General features: G+C 35.4%; 1 protein-coding gene and 1 long non-coding RNA gene across 3 annotated transcripts in view; one reads left to right on the forward strand and one right to left on the reverse strand.

Moving 5' to 3' along the window:
• LOC136034595 (uncharacterized) overlaps positions 1-20,905 on the forward strand; it is a 254,523-nt gene that overhangs the window by 41,953 nt on the left and 191,665 nt on the right. The window lies entirely within an intron of this gene.
• LOC136034582 (interferon-related developmental regulator 1-like) overlaps positions 1-20,905 on the reverse strand; it is a 62,463-nt gene that overhangs the window by 20,418 nt on the left and 21,140 nt on the right. For both annotated transcript variants that reach the window (XM_065715835.1, XM_065715836.1), the window contains 3 exons: positions 15,058-15,220; positions 10,448-10,665; positions 6,866-7,058 (listed from right to left, as the gene is read on the reverse strand). In XM_065715835.1, coding sequence (XP_065571907.1) covers positions 6,866-7,058; positions 10,448-10,665; positions 15,058-15,220 — 574 coding nt within the window. The remainder of the gene's footprint in view (positions 1-6,865; positions 7,059-10,447; positions 10,666-15,057; positions 15,221-20,905) is intronic.

Below are 20,905 nucleotides of genomic sequence, written 5' to 3' on the forward strand. Positions count from 1 at the left end.
TTTGTCGAGTGTTATAATTATGTAAATCTTGTGATTGGGAGAACAAACTTTGATGGAGGTAATATGGCGGTAATTTCTTAATGTCATAATTGATTTTGAAAAGAATTGCTCCAAAAGCAAATTGTTGAGTGACTGGAAGTATATCTAGATAAGTATATAAAGATGCAGTAGAAGACTTATTTGGAAGTTCAATAGGTGATGGAATAAGAAGTTTAAGGATTCTTAGGGCTTTATTTTGTAAAATCTGTATTGGTTTAATATGGCTTTTAAATGTAGATAAATATACTAGAGAACAATAATTAATATTAGTCTGAATCAGAGCAAAATAAATACTTCGTAAAGCAGAGTAGGGCAAACAAAGCTTTAACCTTCGCATTAAACCAACATACCTTGAAATCTTTAATCGTAGATTTTGAATGTGTGTTTTAAAAGATAAGCTTTCGTCAATCACAAGTCCAAGGTACTTTGTCATTTTCACCCGAGATATTGATAATAGATACTTTGAAGAAGTAACTCGGGTAATACGAGGGCAGATATTTGACTTTCTGCCGTAAATTATGAAATTTGTTTTTGATACATTCAAAGCAATAAAATTTGAAGAACACCAATCAAGAACATTAGAAAATGCAGTATTCAGTTTTGTCTCCAACTCCTCGTCATTCTTTTCAGAAATTGAAACTGCCGTATCATCAGCAAAATGTGTGTTGAGACACGGGGATGTAAAAGCGCGGTGAAAATCATTTATATAAATTAAAAAAAGTAGAGGACCTAGGACAGAGCCCTGAGGTACCCCAACCTTCGAAGACTGATGTACAGGTGAAGAGAGAAAATTGCCTCCATCTAATCGTTGCTTTCTCATATCAAGATAAGATTTAACTAGATCCAACGCCGGTCCACGCACACCACAATTATCCAATTTACTAAAAAGAATACAATGGGATATTGTATCGAATGCTTTTTTAAAATCTAAATATATTGTTGCTGGAATTTCACCTCTATCTAAGCATTCATGAATATATTGGATGAGAGCAACGGTAGCATGTTCAGTGTTGTGTCCAGACCGGAAACCAAACTGGAAATTTGTGAAGAAATTAGACGATTTAAGAAAGTCATCAAACCTCTTATAAATTGCCTTCTCAAGTATTTTAGAAAATGCTGACAAAATAGAAATAGGGCGGTAATTTGATGGATTTTCAGGAGAGTCACCTTTGTGAAGCGGAACTATCCGCACTTCTTTAAAAGCAGATGGGAAAACTCCAGTTTTAAATGAAAGATTAATTATATGCTGTAATGGTAATATTATTGCAGACAGTATTTCTTTAACAATTTTAGAACTAGACCCGTCAATTCCCGCTGAATTACCTGGATTTAGATCACACACTATTTTTGTTATTTCAGAATGAGAAATAGGCCCGAGAAAAATTGAATTACTTTGAGGAGACGGAAGGTATGAAGAAAAATGTTTATTACTACGTGAATCAAACTGGTTCATTACTGATGAAACAATTTTCTCTCCTATTTTAGCAAAATGAGTATTCAAAATATCAGCCACTTTCTCCGATTTATTAGTAGTCGAACCATCTTCTAAACTAATAACTTCAGGAAAATTAGACTTACTTTCTTTTTTTATAAAATAATTAATTAAAGACCACGTTTTGCGAGGAGAATTTTGAGCTTCTTCGAAAGACTTTTTATAATACAATTGTTTCGACAAACGTATCATTGTGGTTAATTTATTTTTGAAAATTCTAAGATTTTTAATATTATAATCAGTTGGATTCTTTAACTGCTTTTTAAATAACTGATTTTTTTTCTTAACTGATATCAAAATTCCAGACGTTATCCATGGCCTTATAGGAAATTTTTCTCTGCAACTTTTAATTGTAACAAATGGGCAACTAGAATCAAGGCAGCAATTGAAATTTCTTAGAAAATTATCAGTTGCCATATCTGTATCCTCCGTGGATATTACCTCCTGCCAATCCAATAGTCCAAGGCTTTCATTCAGGTGCTTTAATGTTATTTTATTTATTAACCGTCCTTGACGTTCCTTACTTACCTGTGGTATTTTATAAGTAAAAGCTAAATCTGAAACCAGCAGGAAATGATCCGATATATCACTTAAAACTGCAAAATTTGCTTGAATAGGTAAAGATGTAAAAATATTATCAATGAGAGAAGCAGAACTAGGTGAAATTCTTGTAGGTATCAGGCAAGTAGGAAGCAGACACGCAGAAAAGCAAGAAGACAATAACTCAACAGAAGATTCATTTGAAGTTTCTAGAAGGTCAATATTGAAATCTCCGGAAAGGATTACATCTTTATTTTGAAAATGGGGTTGATGCAAAAAATCATGGAGTTTAGAGAGGAAAGATTTGACTGGAGAAGAAGGCGGTCGGTATACTACGCAAAAAAAAACATCTTTTTTTCCAAGACTAATTTCAGTCACCATTACTTCAAAAAGCATTTCCTCATGAGAACCTTCCAGATTTGCAATGCGTCGAAAAGAGATACCTTCTTTAACTATTACTGCTAAACCACCTTGGCGCCTAGTCAGTCGGTTTTTAAAAATAAATTGATATCCAGGAAAAACAACCTGAGGAGTCAGGTCTGTAAGAAAAGTCTCACAGAATCCAACGACATGACAAGATAATTTATGAACTACATCAATAAGATCATCCTGTGAACTAAAAAAAACCCTACAATTTAAAAATCCTGTTCTCACAACACCGGTACTGGGAAGATCAGAAACTTCGGAAGGTAATTTATATTTACAATTTGGAAAGTTAATTAGCCCACCGTCATTTATCTTATTTCCTGAAAATTTATCATGGCTCTGGAATATGGAAAAATCAAAAGGGTTAGATTCAAGGTATCTCAGCCTATCCCCAATGCAACTATCATCCAATGTGCAAAATCAGAATTATGATCCGAGCTAGCAGAAACTTTTGCAAAATGCATACCGTCTGAGTCTTAAAGTAGCAAAAACAACTGAACCAGTGAGAACTCGAAAATAATGAAAGAAAAAGAAAAAGAAGACAACAAAAGACAAAAAAAAGGACCATGATTATTACGGCTAGATCGTATTTAAATTTTAAACAAACCATGATGACGACAAGAAAAAAAAAGAAACAAATATATATATATATACATATACATATACATACACATATATATATATATATACCCACATATACACATACACATACATATCTCCCTACAAATTAAAATATAACCCATACTAACAGCAAAAATCATCACTTATCTTGACCAAACCCCATCAAAAAAAAAGAAAAGAAAAAAGAAGAACTTTCAACTGTTGTCACTTAAAAGGAATAATAGACATTTTAAATAATCATTATAATCTTCACTGGAGTTCAATAATAAATATTAAGCTTCATGTTGGTCATCGTATTTTATCCACTTATCAGAGTTCAGGTGACATACTTCTAACCATAGATCCGCTCCCTTTTGTTTGATCCTGGAGGACTCCCATTTTCCAGCTTCGCGCAGACCTTTAGCCTTAGCAAGGAGGTTGTTCCTGATATCGTTAAGTTTGGGAGGAAGATCAGACACAACGCGAGCTCCGGACCCTTTAAGTTTCCCCACATTACGCATAATTAATTGCACATCTTTGTCGTTGCTACGGGGGGGGGGGGGGAATTCCCAGGACAAGCGCCGTCTGTGACACAATAAAGATACCCTAATAGGTATATAGAGGCAAAGGAAAGGTTCTCTTGCTAGTACCGGTTCTGAGGATCAAGGGCCGCTTGTCGCTGATGGCTGGCGGGTGGTGACTTTCCCTTTTTGAGGGACAAGCGTTACCTGCCCAAACCGATCTGATGTTGGCAGATAGGGTTCTCAGGATAGGGAAGACGCCTTGACACTACCAAGGAAATTCTTCTGCAGAGGGAAAAGACAATACATGCTTTATCTCAAAATATTTCGCCCAGGTGTGCAATAATAAACGACCGACTATTGTTTTCTTTTAAGGTGGAGGGGGTAGAGGTAATGGGCCTTTGGGGATCAAGCTTTGACTCAGTTTTGCAAGTCTGCCTTTAATAATAACAATAATCGTGATCAATGTGTATATAGCCACTATGTACATCCTTTCTACGAAAAATACGGTTTACTCAATGTAGTTTTAATGATGTTTTAGGATAATATGCCTGTTTTTTAGGGAAGAGATTTGCTTTGGAGTAACAGCCAGAAAAAAAACTTTTATCTGACCTTTTGCTGATGACAAGAAAACTTCTGCGAGGTACAAAACAAAAGGTCAGAGAGTTCCTTGAAGAAGCAGGCAATAAAGCAGAGCGAGTTGGATTCTGACAATACGTGTAATGGTAGTTTTAAGAAAACTCTAGCTAAAGAAAACGGTCAGCTAGAATTTGAGGTACCCAGTATAAAGAGAGGAATAGACATGCCAAACACCACCTTTAGCGAATTTGATTCATTTTAGAGGTTGAAAGAGCACGTTCTTCCCTTAAAATTGCGTCTCCTCGACAGCAATACCAGCTCAGTTTCGTTCTATGCTAGTGAGCGCTGGAAACTCGAAGTACGCACAAAGAAAATATCGACAGCGTTCGAAAATATTTGCTCGAGGCGCATATTTAAGTTCAAGTGGTGATGAAGTGAGCGATGGGAAGATCTAGCTTAGAACTGGCAAGTTGCTTATTTCTGAAATGGTGAAGAAGAAAATACGGAATCACGCACAGCATTGGCTGTTGGGATTGAACCTCGGCCCTGTATCACCAATCAGCGACCACCCCCAGTGCCACCACAGGCCCAAAATATTCACAGGATGCTGTCAAAATGATTGCTGCACTAGTTGATTTTCCCCATTTGATAGTCAAATTGTGTAGCAGTTTACACACTCTGTAGAAGAATTTATACTACTACTACAACTAACAACTCACCGCGCACCAAGCTGCCCGAAGCCAACACAGCTACGCACGTTTCTTCTCCGTCCAAATCTATTGATAGCCTTCCTCTTTACACCCTCCAAGAAGTTCCAATTTCACTTAAGTATTTCCTTACATCATCCCACCCAAACTGAGGACGACCTGCTTTCTGTTTAACCCTAAACGGTTGGTCGAAAAGAATAATCTTCGGCAATCTGTCATCCTTCATCCGCAGAAATATGTCATCCTTCATCCGAAGAAAGTGCCCTAGCCATCTTAACCCTTCTCTCATTATAGCCCTCGACAGTGGGATTGAACCTAACTTTTCGTATAGAAGAATTTGCAGATGTTTTCTTATTTCCAACAGATTTATTAAATGTAGCAAAGAAATTCTTCTTTTAAAAAGTGTCTTAAAGTCTCTGTTTTTGTTGTTATTTTTTACTAAAATAAAAAGAAAAGAAGAAGTTACTAGAAAGTAACCTAGTTTACAAAATATATTGTGTTGCGAGAGCAACACTTTGGTTTTGTTGTGTTTTTTTTTCCTAGCACCCCGATTTCAGCTTATTCCTAGAAAGTGGTAAGGGCCTAACCTCTGCAGTTTTTGCTGAAAGTGTGGACCTTCGGCTGGATTGATGAATATGACTTTGCATTTTGGAAAGCTTCGTAGAACTCTTGCCTGGGGCCAGTGGATGGTTTTTGCTTGTCATTGAGCCAGAGCCTATAGTGTGCGAAGTGTAAGTGGAATCTTATGGCCTATGTCAGAGAGAAGTATCTGAAGTTATGCAGTCTAGCTTTGGTTTCATGAAACCATGTTTCTGCTTTCAAGTGGAAAGTCCATTCTAGCAGGCAAGCAGGCAGGCACCAGTTTTAAATCGAAGATGGACTAAAATCGATAAGTGTTAAATATAAGCGGCAGTTACCCGGCCCTACAGCCAATATATCTTTTTTGAGTGATAAATAGAAAAATTTACAGGAACAAAAAACTGGCATTTTCCCACGGTCCGGAAGTGCTGCCATCTATTGTTTCTACCCATTTCTGTTCGTGATTTCAGCTGGGCTTATCATTCAGTTTTCTGCACTTGGGATTGCAGAAGAGAAACGGTATCAGATGTGCCTCTTAAACTTTAAAAGTTATCTCATTGCTAAAGAAATTAGAATTTATCCTTTGCTCCTTTCAAAGTGATGACGTTAGAAACCTGGCCTACGGCAAAAAAGTCAACTTTTGAACTAAGACAGACAATTTTTTTTTCGACGACAGTCGATAGCTCTTGATGAGCTGATCAAAGTATATGTCATCCATTTTTTGGTAGAAAAAATCCTTCATGAGATGTACAAGTTAGAAAGTTTAAAGGGGTTGACAACTTCAGTAGTAATGTACACACTGAAACCAAATATAGGCCCATACCAATTGTGAGACATATAGGGGAGTTTTAAGCAACAGTCGGCTGTTAGCTCATAATCATCTTCGGTAATAAGGGGTTCGCAACTTTTGCTAGTTGGTGTACCTATTATTTGTTTTCGGTGTATTTGACGGTAAGACCAATTTGGTTCCAGTGGTAAGACATTTAGGGGACTTGTTTATTTTAAGATCCTTACAGATTAACAACTTCAGCGTTTAATCGAAGCGAGGAAACAAAACCAAAGTGTTGCTCTCGCAACACTTTGCTCGGCGAAGCTGAAAAAACATTGCCGTAACACCTCACGTTGCAAATGCAACGTAGATCTAGTTAAATTATCAAATGGTCTGGGCGAAAGGATTAAAGAATTGAGGAACAAAATAGAATCCACCACTCAAACAATTTCTTACAGTTTTCCTTTCCTCCTTCAGAAATCATTCAATTACACACAAACAAAGCACAATTTTAAGAAATTAATTTTGTTGAATAATTTAAAGAAATTTCAGCTACCTACAGAGCCATCTCCAACACAAGTACCTTCAGTTTCAGAGAAGAAAAAGAACTTACGCTTCTGCAGAATCATAGACTCGTTTAGACGGTAGTAATGTGTATAGAAGGCTCCACGATGCTAGTGCAGCTGAATGTAACGCCGACAATTGAGGAGAATCAGACGGTAGCTTCTGTTTAAATACATTCGACAGAGCTTTCATAATATCTTCTATTTCTTCTAAATTATGCGATGCTACGAAACACAAAATGCCTGTAATAGAACAAAAGTGGTGAATGATAAGTTTATCGAATGTTGCACTAAATTTCGTCAAAATATTGTGACAAAATTTATGACACTCTAGTTGTCACACAAGTTTAGATGATAAAAACCTTTCATAAGATAAATTGATTTGCTGAATTCCCTAAAATGGTAAAATTTGAATACCAAAGAGCTTAATCGACTGTTCACTTAAATTTAAAATTTCTTGAAAGAAATTTCAAAATATAAGGATCAACACACAACACACACCCTCTCCCAGAAGCTTGGAACTTGAGTGCAACTCAATCTTTTAGAATCGAATTGACCAAATATATGCATAATACATACCTCCATAGTAGGCCAACACAAACACAAAGATTTTATTTTTTTATTTTAAGAAGTTAACCGAATCGATAAATGAACTACCCAAATATACTATAATAACCCCGTAATTTGTACTAAAACAGGTAAAAACAGAATTTCTATCTCGTCTTCTCACTGAATCGTAAAAACCATCAAGGGATATTCTCTTAGAATTGAATTACTGTAGCACTAAATGAAAAATCAATCATTTACAGCTAAAGAGTGATTTTTATTTTTTTCACAGGAGTTTAGGGTCAAAAACTAAAGAGAAACTGCAAAAAGTAGAAACACAAGATTAAAACATGGCTTCAGCAAAGAAACAAAAAAAAGAACGAAGAATCGAAAGAACAATAAATTATCACATTTTATAATCTAATGTTAACAGACTGATACGTATTAAATTCCCACTAAGCAATGTTATTAAATGATTTGCAACCTAGTGCAATACAATTTATTGATAAAATTTACTTATTTACATGAGAATTAGTAAAATGTTCATTAAAATAAATTTAAAATCAAGTTTATATACAGTTATTAAAAAGAGCAAATCAGAAGCCTCGCTCAGCTTAATCAGTTTGATACCCTCTTCTTTTATCATGATTTAGTACTACCTTCAATCCAGCTAATGCTTGGAGTAACATTTTAGATTAATTAGATTTGTTCCTTTCATCAATATTACTTTAAACACAACTTATTCAGTTCTATCAACAACAAACACTAGGGGAAAATAGTAGACTATTAGGCTGCTATTCTAGTGGCCTTTGTAAGCTCAGCCAGAGTCGATCCAGCTCTAAATTGGTGGTTGTAGAAACCTGGCGAAGATAAGCATGAAAGGTGTGCGAAAGCAAAGGATGGCTGGCCCCCAAACCCCCATTGCACTTCCTGGCTGAAGGGCCTTGAAATGGCCCTTATTTTTTTAATGCAATGTTATTGTTGATTTTTGTTTGTGTTTACTCCACTATTTATCTACTCCAGTAAAGATTCAATATGTGGTTAATTTGTTGGTAAAGGTCCATAAAAAGAAGTCCATTAAATAAACAGTCTGTTTGATCCTCGCATAAATCAACGAATAGATCTGAATAAAACTCCTGTTTGATAAAAATTAATTGAAACATCACTTATTCAAAATAATTCCTTTGAAGGTGCCCAGGCTAAACCTCGTTATAAACTTATAACAAGAAGTTTTTATTTTAATCTTTAAATTTGGCTCAAAGTTTCTACTTCATTTATGCTCAAAAAGCTGTCAATGCTCAAATCCAATTACAATGCTCCTAGCAGCCATTAGATTTGTTTTTATTTTCATCAATATTAATTTAAACACAATTATTCCATTCTATCAACAGCAAACACTAGAGGAGAATAGTCGCCTATTAGGCTACTATTCTAGTGGCCTTTGTAAGCTCAGCCAGAGTCAACCCAACTCTAAATGGGTAGCTGTAATAATCTGGCAGAGGTAAGCAGAAAGGGTGTGCCAGCCACAGGATGGCTCGCCCCCAGCCCCCCATTACAATTCCTGGCTGAAGGGTCTTGAAATGGAGGTCAGCACTGCCAGTGCCAGTTTGGCCTTTAATGGTCTAACACCGTATCTTTTACCTTTAGCAATCATTTTAATTTACACCGCATAAGTAACCTTGCTTACCGTCAAGTTCTTATAAACTACTAGCGTTATTAAGAGTACTATAATAAATTATAGTATTATTATTATGCTATATTATTATTATTACAATCTTACTAAATATCATTATTGTATGCTATTATTATTATTTATTGTTATTAGGCTATATATATTATTAGACTATTATTGTCATGATAAGCAATTATAGATCACTTAATTTACTATAAATAAATAACAAGCATAAAAGTAATTGGAAAATCATATTTTTAAATGCATAAAACCGTCTTAAATCGATTTGTCTTCAGTTATAATAATTCAAAAGGTTTATTGTGTCCTTCATACAATATATTTTTCCAATTTAATCTAAACTTCTCAAATAAAAATAATTTCTAAGGATCAATTTGATTGGTTCGTACTGTAAAATACCTAAAAACCCGCTTCGTATAGGAAGAGTATTTTATCTCCGTTTTCATTTGGTGGTCTAAAACGATTTAGGATTCAAACACGTGATTTGGTTTCAAATGTGAAGGTTGAGTCATTATGCATTTCTTTGATTATTGGTTTTTCTAGTCTTTGATTTCACTTCAATGACTTTTACTTTGGCTTTATTGCTCATAGATTTTACATTTTGCAAGTTACCTAATCCATTCATCTTGGCATTTGTCCTGATCATTTCTTGACCTGATCTTCTTGTCATCTGATTTCACTTCATTGGTTTTTACTCTGGCTTTATTCGTCGTCGATTTTTTTTTTACAATTTATTTAAATTTTTTTTCTTGTCATTTGACCTGATCATTGCTTGACCTGCTCTGATCTTCTTGTCATTTGATTTCACTTCATTGGTTTTTACTTTGGCTTTATTGCTTGTTGATATTTTTTACAATTTATTTTATTTTTTTCTTCTTGTCATTTGACCTGATCATTGCTTGACCTGATCTGACCTTCTTGACTAGATCTTCTTGTCTTTTGACCTCACTTCATTAATTTTTACGCTGGCTTTATTGCTCGTTAATTTTTTATTTTACAATTTATTTAATTTTTTCTTCTTGTCACTTGACCTGGTCATTTCTTGACCTGACTTGATCTTCTTGTCATTTCATCATAGCACGATTTGACCTGATAATTATCAGGCAAATGAGAATACTTAAATGGATATATGGCCTTAAGGTTTAAAGGTCCCATGTAACCAAAAAGTATCATTATTATTGACCTTTATTTAGCTATTTCCTTATACCTAGCTTAACTATCATTACACTATATTCCTAATAGGATGTAGGCAAGGTGCACAAAAATTACTAAATTCATGGCAATAGCAGATCTAATGCAGGATTTTATGACGAATGGAATTAAATAATGACGATTGTTCAGAAAGCTAACCTAATAAATAATTAACAGAAGCTGATAACTTATAAAAGAAATTTACTTAAAGTATAACAGCATTGTTCTCTAGCACCAATCCCAAGGCTAGTATCGTTTATAAGTGTAAGAAAGAGGGATCTCATGTCTTTATATAACGTTTCCGTATCAAGAGTTGGACCCATTTGAAAGCAGAGCAAAGAAGCCAACTTTCCTCCTTCCTGCTGTTCAGCGCATTTTCCTTTCTTCAGCGCTCGTTCTGCACAGTCTTGTAATGTCATACGCCTGAAATAAAAAAAAAATCTAAAATAAGAATTTAAAATATAAATTTTAGACTGAAAATTGCACATTTGAGGTACAGTTACAGTTGGGCTGCAACTGAGGTGTTGTTCAGGTGCAGTTGAGGTGAGCTGCAGTTGCACGCTTGAGCTGTCCCAGTCTACATAAAAAAAAGATTAAGATTAACCGAGCTTTTAGTACAGTATAGATCACGTAGTTATGTAAGGGGAAGGAGGGGGGTTTCCAGATTTTTGTGGTTTTCCAAGAATTTCATGTTTTCATGATACCCAATTTTGGTATTATGGCTCTCACAGTTGCACTTTTTAGAACCCCCTGAGCTGGATGACATTATATTTGGCAGTTTTACGATGATATAAGCCTCACAAAAGTAAGGAATAAAAAATTAGTATTATACTAGTGCACACTTACACGACACTACAGCTGCAGTAACTCAAAAAATGTTATGTTAAACGAAATAAATAATAGATAAGAGAGAAGATGGGAGACATTGAAAAACGGTTCTCGGGTTCATTTACTGCAAGGACCTGATATTTTCACAATAAAAAAGTTTGTATACATCCAGAGTGATATTTTGAAAAAAAGATACATAACCGGGTCAGAAAAAAAAATTCCTTGTCTTGACAAAATCTTGATAGCACAAAATCCTTCAATCAACTTGTATGCCGTATTTTTAAGTAGCGTTCACGTTCACGTCAAGTAAAATTTTATGCCTAGACGCGTGTCAAGCCAGACATCTCAGTTTATCAGCTCGTCACGACAAAAAAGTTCCTAGCGTCATCTAGATTTCGGCGTTTCATAACATTTTCAAGCTTCGTCATTTACTAGTGTGATTGATTGTACACTGGTAAATGCTGACAGATTGAATCAAGGATTAACCAGGGAATACCATACAAATCTGAGGAAAACCACTTATCTTGTTCAATAGGACGCCATCTAAAAGAATTTATTTAAAAAAATAATAGCTATTGACAAAGAAAACCACACTGCCTTTGCATCAAACAGTTCGTGGTAACGAACTGTAATAAGGAGCGACCCGGCTCAATTGTAAACGAAACTCTAAATAACGGAATTTTGATGCTAAAATATACATTAAAAGAATCGGATTTTCATGCTAATTTTAAATATATAAGTTTTATCAAATTTGGTCTTTGTCACCAAAAGTTACGAGCCTGGAAAATTTGTCTTATTTTAGAAAATAGGGGAAAACACCCCCTAAAAGTCACAGAATCTTATCGAAAATCACACCATCGCATTCAGCGTATCAGAGAAACCTCCTATCTACAAAAATCTCCTATCTCCTATCTACAAAAATGTGGAATTTCGTATTTTTTGCCAGAAGACAAATCACGGGTGCGTGTTTATTTGTTTGTTTTTTTTTGTTTTTTTTACCAGGGGTCATCGTATCGACCAAGTGGTCCTAGAATATTGCAAGAGGGCTCATTCTAACGGAAATGAAAAGTTCTAGTGCCCTTTTTAAGTGACCAAGAAAATTGGAGGGCACCTAGGCCCCCTTCCACGCTCATTTTTTCTCCAAAGTCAACAGATCAAAATTTTGAGATAGCCATTTTGTTCCACATAGTCAAAAACTATAATAACTATGTCTTTGGGAATGACTTACTCCCCCACAGTCCCTGGGGGAGGGGCTGCAAGTTACAAACTTCGACCAGTGTTTACATATAATAATGGTTATTGGGAAGTGTACAGTCGTTTTCAGGGGATTTTTTTTGGTTTTGGGGGTGGGGTTGAGGGGAGGGGGCTATGTGGGAGGATCTTTCCTTGGAGAAATATGTCATGGGGGAACAGAAATTCAATGAAAAGGGCGCAGGATTTTCTAAAATTACTATAAAAAAAAACAATGAAAAAATAAACATGGAAAAGTTTTTCCAATTGAAAGTAAGGAGTAGCATTGAAACTTAAAACGAACAGAGATTATTACGCATATGAGGGGTTCTAAAAATACTTTAGCATAAAGAGTGAGGTATTTAGGAGGAGATAAATACCTCGCTCTTTATGCTATAGTATTTTTAGTAATTTCAACTATTTATTCTACGGCCTTTCTGATTCAGGGGTCATTCTTAAAGAATCGGCACAAAACTTACGATTTAGTGTAAAGAGCGAGGTATTAACGAGGGTACAAACCCCCTCATATACATAATAAAAATTTAAGAATATAAAAGTTTGTTACGTAAGTTAATTCTTAAGTTATGTATATTTTTTACTAATAAAAAAATTCGTTAAAAATTAAAATTTATAGTTGCCTTTTTGTGTAACCGAAAATTTGCATGGCAACCAGGCCTCCTTCCCATCCCTTATTTCTCAAAATCGTCTGATCAGAACTAAGAGAAAGCCATTTAGCAAAAAAGGAATTAAAATGTAAATTTCATTTTAATAATTTATGTGTGGAGAGCCAAAATCAAACATGCATTAATTCAAAAACGTTCAGATATTACATAAAAAAAAACTAGTTTTTCTAACTGAAAGTAAGGAGCGACATTAAAAATTAAAACGAACAGAAATTACTCCGTATATGAAATGGGTTGTCCCCTCCTTCGCTCTTTACGCTAAAGTTTGACTCTTTACCACAATTCTGCTTTTTAAAACAATTAAAAGCTTTAGCATAAAGAGCGAGGGATTGCGGAGGGGACAACCCATTTCATATATGGAGTAAATTCTGTTCGTTTTAAGTTTTAATGTCGCTCCTTACTTTCAGTTAGAAAAACTAGTTTTTTTTATGTAATCACAGGAAAACACGAAGTTATGTGGGCTGAAGAACTTTCTGAAGAAAATAAATAAGATAAAATAAGATTAAAATAAAACCTAAGCATATGTTTCACATATAACGCTTATATATATTGGACATATAACGCATAGATTAAAACAAAGAAATCAATATAAAGTATAACTCACTTAAAACTTCGATAAAATGGAGATAAACTAAAATACTGAAAATGGCAACAGACAAAGCCTCATAAAAGTTCAGCTAAGAGAGGTAAAAAAGATATTCAACCATGTTTTATTAAAATTTTAGGCAACTTTTTACTAAAATCCTGGCAGTTAGCCCTTGATGTTTTCACATATAGGTTCGCTTCGATCGGTTACTAACTTTATTTTATGCTATATTAATACGTTTTTCATTCGCTTTGTTAAGTGCGGACTCACCCTATCTCTGCTTAAGGATGCATAATCAGTTGAGTTTCTTTTAATTTCAACGGCTCTACGACAATTTGTTTAGTTCCCCTGGCCATCGCCTATCAAAACTATTTCGTGAAAAGGTGTGGAATAGCTAGGATTTCAAAAATATGACCACTCAGAGCGAACTGAAAAGATATGAAATGAAAATTAACTTTTATATCAGAATTTAAGACTCTGTTTTGCCTTCCCTTTAACATTGTAGCCGTTTCGTAACTTTTGATAGGTTTTACCGATGAGCTAGTACATTGCGGATGAAGTATTGAAAGACCCATTCACATTACGGCTTTACTAATAAGAAAATTTAGCTTGCGCTAATTTGAAACAATCAGATCTTTCACATAATGTTCTTTGGGTTCTGCAAGTATTTTCTAAGCATCTCCATTTGTACAATAGTTATATTTCGCAACGGTGCGGTGCTTTTGAGATTTGTCAAAAAAAAATGGACGAACTGTCACGTAGATTTTCTGACCACTCCAGCAGAATTATCGATTTTCCGCTGACATGCCTTGTATCAAGTACCTAGCGTCACTAGCTGTGAAAACTTATGATGTTTAATCCATATACTAGAGCATTAAGAAGACAATGGATAAAGGGTTGATTCAATAATATTTATGTAATGTGCAGAAGGGAGCGGGAGTGAGTTTGAAGAGCCGTATTGATACCGGCTGGCCTATAGGCCTTAAACTGCTGGGGACAGGCAGGTCAAGTACCCGCACTTCCCACAACACTTCCTTAGAATTACATAATTTCATAAGGTAAACTCTTTGGTAGCCGATTGGAGAATATTTTATTTTTAATAAAAAAGTGTTTTAAAGTGTTTGAAGTTGTCAAGAATTGTACGAGTTCTTTTTGTTTCTGTGCCCTTTTTTATTTTTATTTTCATTTTTTTAACTCTTCTTTAGTGTATTTGTGTTGTATGCAGAGGGTAACAATAAATTACTATTATTATAATTTTCTGATTGGCTCGAATTAGTGCTAGCTAGATATTAGTAATAGAAAAATCTCACTGTGACTGGGCCCTAGGTCTTCCAAAGAGGATCAACATACCTTTGTGGGATTTTAATGGTAGGTTTCCGAGTGGAAAATCTCACTAATTTTCAACCACAACAATTAGATTCATAAGAATAAGTAAACATAATGTAATTTGTTCTTCAGCTATTTATATATTTGAATTGAGACACAGACCTGTCGAAGACAAAATAAGGCAGATACTTCAAAGATAGAAAGTTGCACAATGTCTTTAGGGCGGAAACTCGACCCTGTTGGGATTTTTGAGTAGTAAGATCGATAGCATCTTTCAACTTCTCTTCAATCTGATCAACTTCTGTTTGTTCTTCTGCTTCAAGTCCTGAAAAAAAAAAAATTTACATAGTTGCCCGCACTGACGGTTTAAGGGAGCATTTTTGCACGGAGGGTTCATGGCTTCCAAAAATACTTTTTTCCCTGATATAGTTTTTGCAAATTTTCGATTTTTTTTACAAAAAAAAAACTTCATAAGAGACTAAGGTGTCCCTTGAAAAATCGGGAATCTTACGCGAAAGCGACATTCAATTTTTCTCGCAAAGCAATTTTCTCAAAAGCACACTTGTGTTTTAAGACACCGGGTTTGAAGTGTCTTTTGAGCGGGTTTGACGAAAAAACTTTTCAGGTTCTCTGTGTTTAACCCAGCCAAACTTTACAGCGCTTTCATCTTACAAGTTCCAAGCGTGCTGAACATGGGCTCTGAAAAGACTTAAACCCGTGTTGAACACGGTAATCAAAACGACAATCTGCACAACCCGTGCCGAACTCCGCATTGGATGTGAGTGGCCTGAAAACGGGCCTTAAGAGACTATAAATGTATCAGTCCCGTTCCCAGGTATCGGGTTTCAAGCGGGTTCAACAAAATCGTTTTCAGGTTCTGCGTGTTCAACCTTGCGAAACTTCAAAGGATTTTTGTCTACTGGTTCCAAACCTATTGGATACGGGGTTTTTCCAAATAAGAACATGCCAGAATAGCATGGTTGAACACGGCTTAAGACCCAAACAAAAGTTTTCAAAACAATAATCCGGGCATCATGTGCCCAACACCTTGTTGGATGTGGGGTGGCCTAAAACGGAGCTACTGTTGTAGACCTGTGATTTACTATAACAGAAACGGGTACCAGTCAGTGTCGTCGCTTGGGGGTGGCAAGGGGGGATTGGGAATTCTTTTTATATAGCCCATGCCCCTTCACTCTGGATGTGAACCTTTTTTACCCCATCAATAAAATGACAGAGCTACGCCCCTGGATCAGTCTTAGTCCAGTCTGCATATGATAAAGAAGTAACTTCATTGTCCTGATAAAACAGGGATTTTCTAAAATGTAATAAAATCGAACTACAAAAAGAGTATTTGCATGTGGAGTATACATATCTTATTTCTATTACCGCTATCCTTGTTCTAAACATAACTAGATATAAATTTTCAGTAAAGAAAGGTTTTCTTTTGCTAACCATATTTCGGCAGAAGAAAAAAGTTCATAATGACACCGATCTAATAACATAACTTCATTATGTTTAATGTCACCCATTAAAAGGTACGAGCCTGAGAAAATTTGCCAGATTTCCTACAAAGGGGGATAACGCCCCTAAGAAGTTAAGCGATCACAATGAAAATCTCACCGTCTGAATCAACATCTTAGAAAACACTACTTTAGAGGTTCCACGCTCTTCTTTACAAAAATGTGGAATTTCGTATTTTTAGCCAGAAGAAAGATAGCGGGTGTGTGTTGTTTTTTGTTTTGTTTTTTCAAACAGTTCGTGGTAACGAACTGTAGTAAGGAGCGACCCGGCTCAATAGTAAACGAAACTCTAAAAACGGAATTTAGACGCTAAAATATACATCAAAAGAATCGGATTTTCATGCCGATTTTAAATATATAAGTTTCATCAAATTTAGTCTTTGTCATCAAAAGTTAAGAGCCTGGAAAATTTGCCTTATTTTGGAACATAGGGGGAAACACCCCGTAAAAGTCATAGAATCTTAACGAAATTCACACCATCGCATTCGGCGTATCAGAGAACCCTATAGCAAAAATTCCAAGCTCCTATCTACAAAAATGTGGAATTTACTATTTTTTGCCAGAAGACAAATCACGGGTGCGTGTTTATTTGCTTGTTTGTTTTTTTTTTCTTTTCCCCAGGGGTCATCGTATTGACCAAGTGGTCCTAGAATGTCGCAAGAGGGCTCACTCTAATGGAAATGAAAAGTTCTAGTGCCCTTTTTAAGTGACCAATTAAAATTGGGGGCACCTCGGCCCCCTTCCACGCTCATTTTTTCTCCAAAGTCAACGGATCAAAATTTTGAGATAGCCATTTTGTTCCGCATAGTCAAAAACCATAATAACTATGTCTTTGGGAATGACTTACTCCCCCACAGTCCCTGGGGGAGGGGCTGCAAGTTACAAACTTTGACCAGTGTTTACATATAATAATGGTTATTGGGAAGTGTACAGACGTTTTCAGGGGGATTTTTTTGGTTTTGGGGGTGGGACTGAGGGGAGGGGGCTATGTGGAAGGATCTTTCCTTGGAGAAATATGTCATGGGGGAAGAGAAATTCAATGAAAAGGGCGCAGGATTTTCTAAAACTACTATAAAAAAACAATGAAGAAATAAACATGAAAAAGTTTTTTTTTTCAATTGAAAGTAAGGAGTAGCATTGAAACTTAAAACGAACAGAGATTATTACGCATATGAGGGGCTCTAAAAATACTTTAGCATAAAGAGCGAGGTATTTAGGAGGAGATAAATACCTCGCTTTTTATGCTAAAGTATTTTTAGTAATTTCAACTATTTACTCTACGGCCTTTTTGATTCAGGGGTCATTCTTAAAGAATTGAGACAAAACTTACGATTTAGTGTAAAGAACGAGGCATTAACGAGGGTACAAACCCCCTTATATACATAATAAAAATGTAAAAATATAAAAGTTTGTTACGTAAGTTAATTCTTAAGTTACGTATATTTTTTACTAATAAAAACGTTCGTTAAAAATTAAAAGTTATAGTTGCCTTTTTATGTAACTTCCCCACCCCTTATTTCTCAAAATCGTCTGATCAAAACTAAGAGAAAGCCACTTAGCCAAAAAAGGAATTAATATGCAAATTTCATTTTAATAATTTATGTGTGGAGAGCCAAAATCAAACCTGCATTAATTCAAAAACGTTCAGAAATTAAATAAAAAAAAAGTTTTTTTTTAAACTGTAAGTAAGGAGCGACATTAGAACTTAAAATGAACAGAAATTACTCCGTTTATGAAATGGGTTGTTCCCTCCTCAACGCCTCACTCTTTACGCTAAAGCTTTTAAGTGTTTTAAAAAGTAGAATTGTGGCAAAAAGAGTCAAACTTTAGCGTAAAGAGCGAGGCGTTGAGGAGGGGACAACCCATTTCGTATACGGAGTAATTTCTGTTCGTTTTAAGTTCTAATGTCGCTCCTTATTTACAGTTAAAAAAAACTATTATTGTTTTTATTTAATTTTTCAAAGGAGCAATCGTACCGAACTAATGGTTCTAGAAGACAGGCAGATAGGACACTCAAACAGAAATCATAAGTTCTACCAAACGTGACCAAAAGTACATCAAAAGTGACCAAAAAGATTGGAGATCAGCTAGTTAACCCCTCCCAGCTCCTTTCCCCCCAAAGACATCCGATCAAAACTGTAAGATAGCCATTTGATTCAGCATGGTTGGAATGTCCGATAATTATACCATTGATGATCACATGTTCCTGGAGCCCCTGGGGAAAGGACTGTAAGTTACGCAAATTGTCCAACGTTTACATACAGTATTTGTTATTCGGAAATATACGGAGATTTTTCTTTTTTCTTGGGGAAGAGAGAAGGGAGAATTTACTATGGGGAAGAAAGTTTACGGAGGAGATTTTCAGGGGAAATTTTACACGGGGGAAAGGAGGTAAGAGGATTTTCTGTATGATTTGAAAAGAGGTCTGAAATTTATAAAGAAAAAACAACGTAATTACCTCCGTAATCACTCCGAATACTTTTTCTTATTTGGAGCACTAAAACTTGGCTTTTACTATTCTTGCTCTAAACATAACTAAACAATTTTTCATGTAAAAAAAGTGTTCTTTTGTTAACCATAATTTGGCAAAACTAACGAGTTCACACTGACAATCATCAAACAATCCCTGGTAACGAACTATAAATAAGGAGCGACTCGGCCCACTAGTTACCGAAACTCTAAAAAACGGAATTTGTATAACAAACATATAAAATTCATCAAGTTTAACGTTACCCATCAAAAGCTACGAGCATGAGAAAATTTGTAGGATTTTCGGAAAACGGGGAAAATGCCTAAAAAAGTCAAGCAATCTTAAGGAAAATCACACCATTAGATTCAACATATCACAGAGCATTAATGTAAAGATTCCAAGCTCCTGTCTCTAAAAACCCGGAATTCTGTATTTTTTGCCAGAAGAAAGATCACGGATGCGTGTTTTTTTGTTCTTTTTCGTGAGCAATCGTATCGAACCAACGGTCTTACAAAAAAAAAGAAGCCTCCGGAGATTACATGATTTCCCATAGTCCCTGGGAAAGAGCTTTAGGTTACGTATCTATTTTTCAATATACGAGGGGAGGGGCCATTTTTTATTTTTTTCAATAAAAATACCAAATGGCCTTTTCCAATGAAAATACCCTCAAAAGATTTTTTCCAAATCTAGGGGTCAATGCCCCCCTCAACCCCCCCCCCCACGCTAATTGACGCTACTAGTCCATAGTTAATAAATTTTGATCAAGAGCCTTTTTTTATGTAGATGCTTGACTGAAGACATTTTCCATTCTAAGAGATATGAGCCACGATTCAACGAAAAAATTAACAATATTCGTAAGAGGTTAACTTTTTTTCAGAATTATTTTTTAACGCTACGTTTCAAAACCCACATTTCTTACGATTTAGTGGAATATTTTTCTTATTATAACATTTTTGATGACAAAAAGATTGAAGCATTCGCTTTAATAAGCAAAATAGATGTAGTTGAAATTTTTTGTTTGGCTGAAGGCCGTATCGACGGGGTTAGGAGGTTTGACCCCCCCCCCCTAAATTTTCTCCGACTCGTAAAAACGTAACAAAATGCATATAAACAAATATCGATTTGTTTTATAAAGTTTTCTTTGGTAACCCCCCTCCCTCGAACAAAATCCTGGATACGGCTTTGGTTTTGAGGCAGCAAAACAAGAAGTGATGGTTCTGTTTAATCATTAATTTTTCAATGTTTAATCCGAATTTATTATACTGAAAGTAAATTACTAGATAATTCTATAGCGCCCTTCAAGTTCTTAACGTGGAGACAGAATTTGCAAAGGATTATTCGGGGCAGATCAGGCCCCACACCTTTTGCCTTTATCACTGGCGGATCCAGGAGGCTTGGGGTGGGGGCTGCCCCACCCAAGATTTTTTCTGGCGCCCTCTTTCCCTGTTTTCTTCTGTTTTTAAAGTAAATTTTTCAATTTGGTCAATTATTGGCACCTTTGTCACATTCCCCCCAAATTGTTTTTATTGGCACCCATGTCATATTCCCCCCCCAAGAATTTGATCTAGATCCGCCCCCGGCCTTTATGTTTGCTTGCAAACACGAAGATACCCAGATAATAAGAAATTCATGCGTTCTAAATATTCATGCATACAATGCTTAAACTTAGAAGTAAGAGGTAGGGGAGAGATTCTCTAAATGAAAAATTCCGCCTGAATTTGGAAAACTTTAGGAGAACCTTAGCTCCAGCCCCCTCCTGTTCTTTAACTAGAATGTTCGCATACCTTTTTCATAAACCACAACGATCATCTTTCTATTTATCCTGCTATAGCTGAAACTAAACTATTAACCCTGTCAAGACAAATTTGACTTGAAGCTGTGGAGCAAAAACAGGGTCAAAACATAACTTATTAATTAATATTTGACTAAGTTTTTGAGGGTAATTTCAGCGTGAATATGAAAATAAAGTAATTTACATAATGATCATAGGTGATCAAACTAGATATACATTAAAGAGATT

The sequence above is a fragment of the Artemia franciscana genome, chromosome 13, assembly GCF_032884065.1.
Source record: "Artemia franciscana chromosome 13, ASM3288406v1, whole genome shotgun sequence".
NCBI classification, from domain to species: Eukaryota; Metazoa; Arthropoda; class Branchiopoda; order Anostraca; family Artemiidae; genus Artemia; species Artemia franciscana.